Consider the following 16,805-nt stretch of genomic DNA (forward strand, 5'->3'; position numbering starts at 1 on the left):
AGAATCGTGCGATCCTACATAGCTCAAGAATTTAGGTGGTAGATTCATAATACGATCCTGCGATTCAACGATCCGATCCTACACGGGTAGTTTACATCGTAAAATATTTTTATATAATTTAGATTTCACCTATGTATAAATAAATATATTTAAAATATTTATATCCAATACCATTATTACATTCAAGTTTTTCTTGATTTACAGTTTAAAATGATTATTAAAATTGTATTATTTTTCAAAACTTAATAGATAAAGTCAAATAACTTTTTACTTACACATTAAAAAAAAGAACAAATATAATTAATAATCAATAATCCAAAGCACATTAATGCAAATTTAATACATTAATAAGTTATTTTAATCTTACCTCTCAACGATCATAAGCGAAATTCCGATTCTAACGACCTTAATTAAAAATATTATTTACAAAATTTTCAAATTTCTATCATTGGAATTGCCCGGTAATTGAGTAAAAATATTATTAGGAGAAAGAAAGAAACATAATCATTGAAAAAGGGGAATAAAGAAAAATTGGCAATAAATCAGACTGGTGGGGTCAACTACTCCAATGACATGTGTGCCACTTTTTCAGTCTTGATTGGCCAATATTTAAAATTATTTACATAAATAATAATATCTACAAGTGGACAGACTCTATATGCCATGACTCATAATTGTCAATCAACCAATAGTGTCACTACATATATCTGCTCCTATTCTAATGAAATGTTCTTTTCATTTCCATACTTATATATATTATTTTAATTTTTAATATCACTACTTATGTTAAGTTAAAAATTATAAAAAGTTGATATTAATAAAATTTATTGTGAGGAATTAAATATAATCTTATATAACTATGTTTTATTTTAAGTTATAGATTGAAAATAAAATATATTTTCTCTGTTCTTTTTTTTTCTCGTTTGCTGTTTGCACAGTTTTCAAAGCAAATTTTGACCTGTAATATCTTTAAATATGCATCATAAAAAATTATAAAAAATATATAATAAAAAGTATACATCAAGAAGAATCTAACAAGATCTCATATGAATATACTTCCTCCGTTCCATAATACCCGCTACATTTTTTATTTTTGTCAATTTCATATTACTTGCTACATTTTCGTTTTTAGTAATAAAACAATCATTTAAAATTCTACCTACCTCTATTTTTATCCTACTCTATACTCTATACTTTATAATAAAATATTATATTATACTCTATAAAGTAACCTAACAACATATTTTTTCTTTTTCTTTTTCAATTAACAATAATAAAATACTATACTCTATAAAGTAAACAATCAGCTACAGTGTAGGTCAATCACTTTTCTTAATCCACGTGCCCATACAAATGTAGCGACTAAAACAGAACGAAAGAAGTATTTTATCTTCTATATATATCTCAAAAAACCTTAATTAAATTTCTTACTCCTTAATGTGGAATATTCTAAACATAAAGAGCATAAGAGAGCAGAGGGAGTATAAACTAAGAGTAATAAATTAACTAGATAGATACCCGTGCCATGTACGAAGATTGGAAAAGAGTTTTAGAGTTAATTTTATACTTGTATAGTATTCTCTCCTATTCATCCAATGTGTTCATTTTGACTTTTTAACATTTTTAAGTGGTTAAATGAGACCACATGTAAAAGAAAAAAGTATATTGTTTTTAAATTTTAACAGGGGTAAAGTGGGGTTATTAAGTGTAAAGATGTGAAAAAGTTATGTTTAGTAAGGATAAATTGGTAAAGTGAGCATACTCAAAATAGAAAATGAGACATTTAAGGTGACTTGACTAAATAAGAAAATGAGATACTTGAGATGAATAGGAAGGAGTATTTGTTTTAAAGATTACTTACCGTAAATAATATAAAGAAGGTTATTTGTTAGTATTTTGGAATAATATCAAAAATAATATTGAAAAATAATACTAGTTTACAATTTTAGTCATGTTTCATTTTGCTATATCAAAAACTTATTTTCTTCTATCGAGGTAAATACTTTGGAAATAATACTGCTTACCAACTTTTCTTGTGCATGTTAAAATTACTATATTAGAAAATGATTTTCACTACAAATTCGTCTGCCATGTCAATGTAAAAATGATTGGAAATTTTTTGCTAAGAGTTTGACACGCGTCAGTCCTGTTTCTTCATTAGTAGTTTTTATAGATAGATAGATTATATATTATAGATGGTATAAAAACAAATGCTATACTCCTTTGTCTCTCTAGGATAGTAGCAAAAAGAAAATTGGTATTTATTCAAGCTAAATGAGAATATTTGGTAAAAAATGAAGAGAGAAAAAAATTATGTGGATGAAATTCCAATAGTTAAAATATATGATTGAAATTAAAAGAAAATGATATATAAAGGTCTAAAAAAATTGTACAAAATAAAAGGCATAACTTAAAATTAAAAATTAATGCAAAATAAAAGGCACAATTTAAAATTGAAAATAATAGAGAAGAAAAAATTATTTCATTGGATAAAAAAAGAAAATAATAATAATACTACAATTTCATTAGAATAGTAGAGACTATTATCACATGGCAGTAACTCAACTACTTTTTCAATCCAAAAAAGGACAGATTTTGGATATTGAATTTGATATTGTAATCTTCTTCTATACACCCTTCACCAGTAATCACATCCATTTTCATTACATGCCCTTAGTAAACACCTCAGCTTCATATCATAATCAACTTCAGTATATCCCTTAATTAATCACTATACAATCATTATCTTTTTATTTCATTAATCTCCTTGAAGTATAATCTTATACTAATTCTCTTTTATATTTTTTTTCTAAAATACAAAAAATATATCATATCTTAAGTGTTCTTTATTTAATAATTCACAAACTCATCACCCAGAAGATCAGAGATCAGTATAAAGAGCTTTTTTTCAGGTTATAAAAAGAATGATCTAATTAACTTCTTGAGCAGTATACATTTTTTTTTAGAATTGCTCTTGTCTCCTTTAAAACAAGTATTACTTTTTTCGGTAAGATTTTGGGTTCGATCTCGCTTAACCTGTGATAAATAAAATAATATTATATATTTTTTAAAATTCATACATTGATTTATTTGATGAAGTATAACATATGATGCAGGCTGATAAAATGGCAAAAATACTGTTACATGGAATGCTTCATGTGACCATCTATGAGGCTACTAAACTCTTTGGAGGAGGTGGTGGAAGCTTTTTCCACAAGGTTTGTATCTTCATAATTTTTCAATGTTTTTTTTTTATTAATCTTTATTTTTTATTAATGAGGTTATTAGCACTAATCCTCTTTAATTCATCTGTGAAATGGTAATCAAGCTTTTTTTACATACTTCATTTGGACTTGTGAAGTTACCGAATGATGTTTGTTAACAAGGATCAATCGGAAATAACCTTTTTGATATCACTGAAAGGATAAAGTTGTGTACTTGCGTTCATCCAACCCCCAAAAACTTGATGATCAATATAAGATTTGGTCATCAGTGGACAAATTCAACCTTGAAAAGTTCATCTGATCTTAAGAAGATTTTAGATCTTATTGTGTTGCATAAAGAAGATAAACAGATAGTGAAGCATATATGCTTGAATTTTCTGGTGTTGATGTAAGAAGCATAAAGTTAATTTTAATTTTATGTGAAGCAGTATAACAGAATTCGCCGGCTGATTTGCGTTTCGAACTTGTGATTCGCTCAAAATAGTTGAAATATAGCCTAAAATTAACCATAATTCGCTTTTTTCAACTCGCGATTCACGTTGAAATTAGCAAATCATGTGACACTGTTGTGAAGTATTCATTCCATAATTAGTGTACATAGGTAATTGTTTACGTTGATGCCTCATGTGCCTAAGCCTTTTCCATTAAAATTTGTTGCTAATATTTTCTTGCATTGAGAACAGAGGAGGAAAATATACGTAGATGATTATTAAATTTCTTATTCTAATTTGTTTTAGCTCATGTACCCAACTCCATATATTTGAGATTAACGCTTTGTCACTGTTGTTATTGTTGCTATGGTTGAATATAATGTTTGTTGTTGCAGGTTGTGGAAGGCATCGGAACTGTGATTGGGAAGGGTGCAGGGAGATTATATGCCACAGTCGACATAGAAGGAGCAAGAGTTGGCCGAACAAGGATGGTAGAAAATGATTCAAACCCGAGATGGTACGAACAGTTCCACATCTGTTGTGCTCACATGGATTCTCATGTCACATTTACTTTGAAAGAGGATGAAGCCATTGGAGCAACGCTCCTTGGAAGGGCTTATCTCCCTGTCACCGACATCATAGGAGGAGAAGAAGTCGACGTTTGGCTTGACATCCTTGACAATGATCACAAAATTATACATAGAGGCTCTCAAGTCCATGTAAAAGTCCAATTCTTTGATGTCTCTAGAGATTTGAATTGGAATAGAGGCATCAAAACACCCAAATTTCCTGGGGTACCGTACACTTTTTTCTCTCAGAGGTCTGAATGTAAGGTTACCTTATACCAAGATGCCCATGTTCCCGAAAATTTTGTTCCTAAGATCCCTCTTTCCGGAGGGAAATACTATGAGCCACATCGGTGTTGGGAAGATGTGTTTGATGCTATTACCAATGCAAGACACTTAATTTACATAACAGGGTGGTCTGTTTACACCGAAATTACCTTGATAAGGGATACTAGGAGGCCTAAACCGGGTGGGGATATGACTTTAGGTGAGCTCCTTAAGAAGAAAGCAATGGAAGGAGTTAGAGTTTTAATGCTCGTTTGGGATGATAGGACTTCGATTAAAGGATTGAAGGAAGATGGACTAATGGCCACTCATGATGAAGAGACGGCAAAATATTTTGAGGGTACCGAAGTTCATTGTGTGTTATGCCCTCGGAATCCTGATAGTGGGAAGAGTATCATTCAAAACATCGAGATTGGCACAAGTTTCACTCACCACCAAAAGATCGTTGTTGTTGATACTGAACTACCTAGTGGAAGGTCCGATAAGAGAAGAATCATGAGCTTTGTGGGAGGCATAGATCTTTGTGATGGGCGTTACGACACTCAATTTCACTCCCTCTTTAGAACTCTTGCCACGGCTCACCATGACGACTTCCATCAGGCCAACTTCAAGGGTGCTTCAATCAACAAAGGTGGCCCACGAGAGCCATGGCACGACATCCATTGTAGATTAGAAGGGCCAGCTGCTTGGGATGTCTTGTATAACTTTGAACAAAGATGGAGGAAGCAAGGTGGTAAGAATCTTCTTCTTGATCTCCGAGAAATGAACTCAATATTCATTCCTCCTTCCCCTGTTACGTTCCCCGATGATCAAGAAACATGGAATGTTCAAGTGTTTCGTTCCATAGATGGTGGGGCCGCCTTTGGATTCCCCGACTCCCCTGAAGAAGCTGCAGCAGCAGGACTAGTAAGTGGGAAAGACAGCGTGATTGATCGAAGCATTCAAGATGCTTACGTTAATGCTATAAGAAGGGCAAAGAGGTTTATTTACATCGAAAATCAGTATTTCATAGGGAGTTCATATGATTGGAAAGCAAAAGGCATAACACCAGCTGATATTGAAGCTCTAAATCTGATCCCTAAAGAACTGTCCTTAAAGATTGTTAGTAAGATAGAAAAAGGGGAAAGGTTTACTGTGTATGTAGTTTTGCCAATGTGGCCTGAGGGATTTCCTGAGAGTGGTACAGTGCAGGCTATACTCGATTGGCAGACGAGAACTATGGAAATGATGTATACTGATGTAGTTCAGGCACTTAGAGCTCAAGGTATCCAGGCTAACCCAAGGGACTACTTGTCGTTCTTTTGTTTAGGAAATCGGGAGATCAAGAAGCCTGGAGAATATGAGCCTTCAGAAAGGCCGGAACCTGACAGTGATTATAGCCGCGCACAGGAAGCTCGAAGGTTTATGATCTATGTTCATGCCAAGATGATGATAGGTAATTCTCTAACTCAACATAATACTATTTCATCTTTATAATCTAACTCTATGTACTTGAAAAGTCTACATCTAATGGTGATTGATTACTAGTTTTTGTTTTCATCATACGCATTCAGAAATATTTAGAAGAGCATAATCTTAAAATAGAACTTGCTAATTCATAATCAGTCTCTATATGAGGCCGTACAAGACTTTTTAGAGTTCCATATATCATGGTGGTATTAGTTGATAAAGTTGTTCCTTATTTTGATGGGGGTCAAATATTTGTAGTTCTTTGGTCTCGGCTTATAAGTTATAAATTGTGTGCATTTCTTAATTATGTGAAGGTCGAGAAGATGTTTGCTACCAATTACCAATGGTCAATCGAAAACAACCTTTTTGGATTGTATTTGACTATAGTAAAGTGACTTGTTAAAAAATAAGGGTAAGGTTGCGTACTACCGATCCTCTAAATCCCACCCTAGAATGGGAGCCATTTAAATATCATTGGGTTTACAGATTGTTGTATTATAATTGACTATAGTAAAATGGGTTGTTACATAACTTTGCATTATATGAAGTTATTTATGATGTTACTTATCAAGGTCCAATGTAACACTATCTTGGTTGTTCTATGGATAGTGTTTTATACATTCAACTTTCGAATTCCGCCTAGTTGTGAGCTTATCCAAGATGAAGTTATGCAAACTCAAATTTTCCAATTTCTCTAAATCAAGTTATTAAAATCAAGATCTACTTGAAATCGTTTAGAGAGGTAGGATCGAATAGCAGAATCCTATGATCCTAGAAATAAACTAAAAAATACTAAAAATTAATAATTATTGAGATAAAATTTGCTAGATCCTATTATTGGATCGTAGAATTGTGAAATCATGTTATGAATCTACCTCTAAAAATTTTATGTCAATTAGAATCGTAAGATTCCACCAACACTACGTATCTAATTACTACGATCCAACGATTGAACAGACCTCAGCTTATTACTTTCAAACTTTAATGTTGTGCAAACGACAATTAATAACCTTATTTTTGCTGTGTGTATATCAGTTGATGATGAGTACATAATAGTTGGTTCAGCCAACATAAACGAGAGGTCAATGAACGGAGCCAGAGACTCAGAGATAGCCATGGGTGCCTACCAACCATACCATATAACCCACAGAAACCAACCAGCAAGAGGTCAAATTCATGGCTTCAGAATGTCACTTTGGTATGAACATTTAGGCATGCTCGATAACGTCTTCCTTCAGCCAGAAACTGAAGAATGTATTAGAAAAGTGAATCAAATGGCTCTTAAGTACTGGGATTTATACACTTCTGAAACTTTACAGCACGATCTTCCAGGACATTTGCTTAGGTATCCCATTGAAATTACTGAAGAAGGAGAAGTTGTTGGGCTTCCTGGATCTGAATATTTCCCAGATACTAAAGCTAGAGTTATTGGTGCTAAAAGTGATGCTCTCCCTCCAATCCTCACCACTTAGTTATTATTATCATCACTTTCTATGGATAAGTGTGGAGTATAATAATGCAATGATGTTTTAGGCTGTTTAATTATTTTATATTTTGCGCAATCTTAGAGCCTAAAAACAAGTATTTAAACTAAAATAAAGGTAAGGTAAAATTATATATTTAGTTTGCTTCTTATTATTTCCATTTGATATATCTTGGATTTAAGGCTTGTGTTAATTTGAAAGACATGTGGATGTAATGCATGATGAGAATAGTGTTCTATTGCTGAATAATAATATGTTGGATTGGCTAGTCTACTTATATTTTGAAAGGTATTAATCAATAACTAGACAAAAACCGTTTATTCGAGTTATCAGGTTGATTTTAGATCAGCTATTTTTTGTTGGTTTGAAATAGCTTAACCACTTAGTTATCAAGAGTTTCTATGGACAAATGTGGACCAAAATTGTGCAATAATGTTTTAGGATCATAGAGCCTAAAAACAAGTACTTAAACTAAAACAAAGAAAAGGTAAAATAATACTCCCACTTATTCCACCCATTAGTCCCATTTATGTTTTTTTCACTATTTACTTATCATTCTTAATTTGTATTTTAATCTTAGTCTATAAGTTAAAACATAGTCATGTAAGATTTTGTTTAATTCGTCTCAATACAGATTATTAATATTAATTTTTTATAATTTTTAATTAAGAATAATTAGAGATATTAAATGTTAAAATGTGTGAAAAATTAAATAGGAATAATAGGTTGAATAGGAGGTAGTATTTAATTTGATTGTTATTATTTATATTTTACATATCTTTGGTTTATATGACTTGTGTGAATTAGAAAGACATGTTGATGTAATGCATGATGAGAATAGTGTTCTATTATTGAATAATACTATATTGGATTGGCTAGTCTACTTTTATTTTGAATAGTGTTTATACAAAAACTTTCTTATAATTTTAAATTTACTTACAAGTTAGATTAAAGTCGGTGTGTTATACTTCTAGAAAGTAAAACCAATCCTTATACACGTTCCTTCCATAAAAGTAAAAACTAGCGATTAGTCAATAACTAAATGTGATCATTTTCTGGCTGCTAATCTAAGATTTGAACAAATAATTTCATAATTAAAAAATCAACTAAAAGTATCAAGTTTTAAACATACTCTACTTTGTGAAGAAATGCTAGCATTTGACATTGATGCCTTAACAACAACAATAGCCAAACCAAGATCTTTCATACTTGAAATCAAGCTAACATGTCTGAAACATTAACATTCATAATTGATATTACTATCTAAAGTACTTTGTTCTTCCTATTTCAGAAACCAAAAGAAACTACAGAGGATAATAAAGTGTTTAAAAGCTCTAAAGAATATTTTAGAATTAATTAACATTCAGGATTTACACATAAAAGGAAGAAATCATATTACTTTTTTAACCCCAAGCATTTGTGCTAGCAGCAGATGGGCCACTGACAATTGTTGTTGTTCAAAACCGCAGCACAAATGCACACTATATGTTGCAGTTCTTTGGGAACCGCAACATATAGTGTGCTTTTTTTTTTATATATAAATCAAAGCATATTATATGCTACGGTTCCCCTATAATCGCAAATAATCATCAATAATATACACAATTGAAATCGCCATATAATAACCATAAATTCACCAATCATCACTCTCAAAGAATCATAATAAACAATATATATATATATATATATATATATATATATATATATATATATATAAATATATATATATATATATATATATATATAAACATATATATAATATATATATATATATATATGTATATATATATATATATATATGTATATATATATATATATATATATATGTATGTATGTATATATATATATATATATATATATATATATATATATATATATATATATATATATATATATATATATATATATATATATATATATATATATATATACATATATATATATATATATACATATATATATATATATACATATATATATATATACATATATATATATATATATACATATATATATATATATATACATATATATATATATATATACATATATATATATATATACATATATATATATATATATATATACATATATATATATATATACATATATATATATATATATATATACATATATATATATATATATATATATATATATATATATATATATATATATATATATATATATATACATATATATATATATATATATATATATATATACATATATATATATATACATATATATATATATATATACATATATATATATATATATATATATGTATAAGTCAAAAATCTAAACTAATTACTCTAGAAAACACATAAATTAGATAGATACATGGCCACCTTGTCCTTTAATTCACGCATTTTCTCTTTTGTCAAAGTACATATATATGTATACGTCAAAAATCTAAACTAATTACTCTAGAAAACACATAAATTAGATAGATACATGGCCACCTTGTCCTTTAATTCACGCATTTTCTCTTTTGTCAAAGTACATATTTGCCTTGGAGTCTCATTTAAATCCTAAATAATATAATATAAAAATATATACATAATACATTAGATTTTACATAATATTAATTTAATATATAATATTATAATTTAAGAACGTAAAATATATATACCGCATCAATATTTTCTACTCCAACATTCTTGACGGCTTGTAAGATATTGTCCATAAATTCAATATATAGTGTAGTAGCCGCAATCAATACCATTATCTTGTCGAAAGCACTAAGAGATAATAAATGTTAGTTTTATAAAAGTTTAAAAAACCTAAAAAACACAACTTTGCACGTAAAATTTCAAGCATATGACTATTTTTTGCAATTCTAACCATTTCAAAATAATAATATATGTTAATTAGTGTTGTGTGCCAAGTTTAATGCCAAAAAATCAAGTTTGAACTACTTTAAGAGTGTTAGTGCCAACAAAGTTTTTTATAGGCTAAAAAAGGCAACTTATCACATAATTTCAAGCATATCAGTATATTTTTGAATTCTAACCATTTCAAAATAATAATATATATTAATAAGTATTGTGTGCCAAGTTTCGCTCCAAACAAACAAAGTTTGAACTACTTTAAGCAAGTAAGTGCCAAAGAAGCTTAAAAATCCTTAAAAACGCAACATCGCACGTAATTTCAAGCATATGACTAGATTTTCAATTCTAAGCATTTCAAAACAATAATACATGTTAATTAGTGTTGTGTGCCAAGTTTCATGCCAAACAAATTAAGTTTGAACTACTTTAAGCTAGTAAGTGCAAAAAAAAAAAAGCTTAAAAACCTTAAAAACGCAACTTAAAACGTAATTTCAAGCACATGACTATTGTTTTTAATTCTAAGCATTTAAAAAAAATAATATATACCAAATAGTGTTGTGTGCCAAGTTTCATGCAAAACAAACCAAGTTTGAACAACTTTAAGCTAGTAAGTGTGAAAAAAAGCTTAAAAAACCTTTAAAATGCAACTTAGTACATAATTTAAAGCATATGACTAGTATTTTCAATTCTAACCATTTCAAAACAATAATATATACAAATAGTGTTGTGTGCCAAGTTTCATGCCAAACAAACCAAGCTTGAACTACTTTAAGCTAGTAAGTGCAAAAAAGCTTAAAAAACCTTAAATACGTAACTTAGCATGTAAATTCAAGCATATGACTGTTGTTTTCAATTCTTATCATTTCAAAAGAATAATATATACCAAATAGTGTTGTATGCTAAGTTTGATGTCAAACAAACCAATTTTGAACTACTGAAGCGAGTAAGTGCCAAAAAAAAAGCTTAAAAAAACCTTAAAAACGCAACTTCGCACGTAGTTTCAAACATATGTCTATTTTTTCATTTCTAGTGTTGTGTGCCAAGTTTGATGTCAAACAAATCAAATTTGAACTACTTTAAGCGAGTAAGTGCCAAAAAGCTTAAATACTTCATACCTTGTAAATCACTTAATTAAATGTATTCCTTCTGTGTGATCTACACGCATATAACCAACATCTAGATCATCTTCATCAACGGATTTTGGATTAGTAAAGGGTGGGGGAGTCTTCAAAAGCATCATATTCTTCCTCATCATCAACATCATCTATACTAAGGATACTTCTTTTTCCCTATACAACAATAGACCATTTTTTTATCATACGAGTCTACAATGTAGAATACTTGCTTAGCCTGTGTGGCTAGTATAAATGGGTCCTCACTATCATGCAAACAAGTTAAGTCTACAAGAGTGAATCGACAAGGGTCATCATTTTTTACGCATTGTTGATTAATATCTACCCACTTGCATTTGAAAAGACCAATAGTGAAACTAGAGTAGTCAAGCTCCCATATTTCATGTACCCGCCTATAGTATAAAAAATTAGCGTCAACCGGGGATTGATCCTTGGCACTCGCGTAAACTTTATATGACACCAAAATAAAAACACCACTATTTATCTAGCCCTCAGTCTAAAATGTGAACCCGTTGACATCGTAACCCTCATATTTATTGACATCTTCACGAGGACCAAAAGCTAACCATTTAACAGTTTCAGATACATACACCCTTGAGTTCTTCATATATTACTCGATTATGAAACTAATCAATAAACGTCTTATTATGCAACTGCATTAAGCCCTATCCCCTTTAGAAGAATATTTAGCACGCAATATATCAAAATGCTCATTCAAAAAAGGATAGACTTATGGAATATGATGCAACACATACATGTGTGCTTGTAGAAGATTGTCTCGAGGAGGTGTGATCGATTTGGAGCCAATTGTTCCTTTTCCCTCAAGCCTTCTTTCATGTAGAGAGGTAGGAGGTCCAATAGGCTTTACCATGGCCATATACTCAGCTATGAAGTTACCAATCTCATCGCTTACAGTGCCTTGAATCATACTCCCCTTGGGTTGTGTTGGATTCCTCACTCTGTTTTGTAAAACTCCCATGTGTCTTTCAAAAGGATAACATCACCTTAAAAAAAACTATACATAGAAGCTTGATTTTATGAACGAGATAAACAATAAGATGAACCATTATGTCAAAAAAAGAAGGTGAAAAATACATCTCAAACTTGCATAATGTTACAATCACGTTGACTTGAAGAGCATCAACTTTAAAGGGATCAAGCACTTTACTACAAATTGTGTTGAAGAACGAAAATAGCTCGGTAATAACATATCTTACATGTTTTGGCAGTATTCCACAATTTGCAATTGGTAAGAACACTTGCATCATTACATGGCAATGGTGAGGTTTCATGTTTCCCAACTTCAACTTACCATTTAGCGTCATATATCTTTTCTTGTTGGATGAGTACCCAGATGGAACCTTAATGCCATACAAAGACTCACAAAATTCCCGCTTCTCTACCATGGACAATGTGTAAGAAGTCGGAGGCAAATAATTTTTAACATTACACATCTTCTTCTTACTACCCTTTCCATTGTCACTGCCATGTACTTCTTCAGCTCTATTTCTTTTCTTACACACCATAACCTGTTGCCACAACTCTGGACGAAGATCCTTACATTCAAATTAATCTCACACGGCCTTAACATTCTTTTCTTAACGCAAATGTTCATGAGCATTCCGAGTATGGCATCGGATATATTTTTCTTTATATTCATAATGTAAAGACAATGCCTAACCTATAGATCTCTCCAATATGAAAGTTTCCAAAAGATTGATTCTTTTTTCCATAGTTGGTCTCACCCCCTTGCACTTGCCCTGTTTTACCAAATACAGTTTCAACTCCCTTCACCTGTTTGTAAATCTCATAACCAATCAACGGTCGACGAGCTACACAGTCCTCAATCTCCCCGTTGAACATCATTTTCTTCTTACGATATTGGTGATATCATAAGAGGAACTTTCGACGGTGCATGAATACATGTTTTGATGTGCAAATTTTATTTAACTGCAAGTGCACGATGTATGTGTAGTTGCGGGTCGAACACAAGGAAGTTAGGACAAGAAACTTGTTATTTCTACTAATTATATTGCTCAAGGAAAAAAAGTTTAATTGGTTTTTGACTAGTAAACTAAAAATGCAATAAGAAATGGATGGAAACTATATGATGAAGAGATCTAGGGTGTCGGGAATCCCCTAAATTCTTGTATGATCAAACTCTTATTAGTGTCTATGAAATGTCGGATTAATTATGTCATTAAATATGATCTTGATAATCTCAAATTCTTGCTCTGTTGATTAACTATTAGATTTAGACCGTACTAATTAAATTCTCACACGCTAGTTTTATTGTACGAATTAATAAGAATTTAACTAAAATTTAATCAAAAAAAAGTTGATCCTAATCACACAAGCTAGTTCTATTGATTAGTCCAACAAAGCATATTTAATTTAGGGTTATTAGGATAATTTAATCACCTTAATCCTAATTTCATAGACACTTTCAATCATCAAATCATACTTGAATTATAGGTTCAAACCCTAATCCTATAAAAAGAATCTACTCACTATTCATGGTGAAAGCAATAAACATAAACCCTAAGATGATACTAAACATGAATAAATATGATAACAATGACAATTTCAAGAGAAGCAATAATTAAATGCCAAAAAACACAACAATTGAATCAAAGAGCAATAAATGAAGAACAAACTAATTATTATTAAAGGATGATTGATGACAATAACAAAAGTTCACTAATGGAAGATTAAACTAATAAAAGAAATTTAAAGCACAGGAAATTAAATACTAGAAGAAACTTATAATGCTCCAAGGAATGATTAATGGTAGACATAATGAACTAAAGTTAAAGGATGAAATCTAAAGCAAAAAAAATAAAAATGGAGTAAAAGTAGTCTAAGAGATGATGTAAAAGAAGAAGAGAGAAACCCTAATCAGTTTTTAGGGCCAATTTATACTAATGAGGACTTAACCCTAAAAGCTAATTCAAAAACTAAAGAAAACATCCGTGAAAATCGCGCGCAGCAAAACAGAGACTCAAAGCCGAGTTGGTTGCCCAAAAAAGAACATGAAAGCCGAGTCGGCGTTTTGTGCTGGAAAATCGCAGCAACTTCAAATGGTCACCATTTCTGGCTCGATTATCGGAATTAGACATATAATATACCGTTTGAAAGATCTCGAAGTCTAGTTTTTGATGCCACAAACTCTGCATAAATACGATATTCCTATCAAAAGATATAACTAAAAGAGTAGATATGTATCAAATTTCACCTCAAAACTTTTGCAGAATAAACACACATCTACCCTTTTGCTCATTTTCTTTGTAGAGCATCTTCAACGGAGCTAAAATCCCCTTAGTAAACTCCGTCATAATTGAAACCATAAGAATTATGCTTAAAATAATCAAAACCACTAAAAATCAACATGAAAAACCAAGACGAGTAAAGTAGCCTAAATCTTCAAAATAAGCACAAAATTAATAACAACGACCATCATTAAGAAGTATAAAATGATATAAATAAGTGCAAATAATTGCACTTATCATGTTTTCACTTAGGAATCCACGTGGATTCCATATCATCGATACATACTGGGCATGCTTTCTTCCCTTTGTTCTTATACCCTGATAAGTTGCCATATGCCGGAAAATCATTAACGATGCATAAAAGCATTGAACGTAAGGTGAACTCCTCATTAGCAGGTGCATCAAACACGGAAACACATCATCCTACATCTTTCTCAAATCCTCAACGAGAAGAGCAAGATATACATCTATGTCATTCCTAGGTTCTTTAGGACCCGAGATAAGAAGCGAAAGCATAATGTACATACGCTTTGTACGCAACCACGGAGGCAAGAAAATTATAAATAACTAACAATATCGGCCAAGTATTATGTTGAGAACTAAGATTGCCTAATGGGTTTAATCTATCCGTACACAGTCTGAGCCTTAAATTACGATCTTCATCCCCAAATGTCTTATGCAACCTGTCAATACTCTTCCACTTCGGAGAATCAGCTGGATGTGTGAGCAAGTGAACTTTCTTCACCCTATCTACATGCCACCTCAAATTTAACTTCATAGAAAACAAGCGCTTGAATCTAGGTATTATTGAAAGATACCACAGTACCTTAGTCGGGGGTCCTTTAGCATCTCGAACCTCTTTGCGTTTGTAAAACCCATACCTCAATCACTCTTCTAAGTTTTCATTTTCATTCTGATACAGTACACAATCATTCGGACACGCATGAATCTTCTGGCACTCTAAGCCGAAAGGACACATGAGCTTTTTGGCATAATATGTCGACTTTGGAAGTTCATTTCCATTAGAAAGCATCTCACCTAAAGATTCTAATAACATTGTGAAACTAGTGTCACTCCAATTGAACTTTGACTTAATGTTAAAAATTGTCAACACAATTGTTAGTTTGCTGAACTTTGTACATCCAGGGTACAAAGGCTTTTGAGAAGCCTCTGTCAACAAGTCAAAAACACGAGGACGTTCTCCTAACTCATCCTTGACCCCCTCTATCATCTCATCAACACGATCTACATCTTCATCGACATTCTCTTCATTTGTCTCATACCCATCAACACGATCTATATCCTCATTGACATCCTCAACAACACTTTTTTCTTTGTAAACTCTCTTCTCACCATGGCAAAATCCAAACATGATATTGAGGCCTAAACCCACGTCGAAGTATGTGCTCACTAAATGATGTCAACACTATGTACCTTTGATACATTGCCACACTTGACACATGGTGTAACAGACTCAAAATTCTTAATTTTAATCTTCCGATTAATTAATTCGAATTTTCAATTCAAATCTCTAATCCTTTGATTATCCATTTCAAACCATCTTTAATTCCTAAATCTTTTCCGATTTTGTAATTTCTTTCATATATTAAAATTTAAAATAGTATTTTGTTTAAAATCTTTTTTATAAGCACTAAAATATTATTTTATTATTTTATAGTACGAAAAGTAAAATTTTATTATTATATTCACGGTTTTGTAAAAAGGTTATTTTTTAACTTTCTTCCTTAAACTAACATTACTACTTATTATTTTAACCTTATAATTTTGATTTAATTATTTTATACATAAAAATGATGCGTATTTTTATTATTAACTTTAAGTATAATTTAAGCAAAATTTTAAATAAACTACATATTTTCATGATCAAATTTACCCATCATTTTAAAGTCTATTCACTTGTACATACTAGAACAAAAATTTGATGAACCAAAATCCTTTCTATGGTAACCCATGATGTTCATCACTTACACAAGCTATCACCATTTCCTTACACAAGCTAACCTTCTTCTACACTCCAAACTCTTACACATTCACTTATACACTCCAACTCTTACACATTCACTTACACACTCTAAATCACTTACACAAGTTAACCTTCTTCATACAATC

General features: G+C 30.8%; 1 protein-coding gene across 2 annotated transcripts; it reads left to right on the forward strand.

The window, feature by feature from the left end:
* Positions 1-2,543: 2,543 nt before the first annotated feature.
* On the forward strand, positions 2,544-7,718 carry LOC130814941 (phospholipase D alpha 1-like). Of its 2 annotated transcripts, none has more exons than XM_057681234.1 (4): positions 2,544-3,007; positions 3,117-3,218; positions 4,051-5,941; positions 6,991-7,718. In XM_057681234.1, exons 2-4 carry the CDS (start codon positions 3,126-3,128, stop codon positions 7,425-7,427), a joined length of 2,421 nt encoding a protein of 806 aa, XP_057537217.1. In that variant the 5' UTR covers positions 2,544-3,007; positions 3,117-3,125; the 3' UTR covers positions 7,428-7,718. The 2 variants fall into 2 exon arrangements, with proteins under 2 accessions (XP_057537217.1, XP_057537218.1); XM_057681235.1 differs by having other exon boundaries at positions 2,544-2,912.
* Positions 7,719-16,805: the final 9,087 nt, after the last annotated feature.

The sequence above is a fragment of the Amaranthus tricolor genome, chromosome 6, assembly GCF_026212465.1.
Source record: "Amaranthus tricolor cultivar Red isolate AtriRed21 chromosome 6, ASM2621246v1, whole genome shotgun sequence".
Classification (NCBI taxonomy): Eukaryota; Viridiplantae; Streptophyta; class Magnoliopsida; order Caryophyllales; family Amaranthaceae; genus Amaranthus; species Amaranthus tricolor.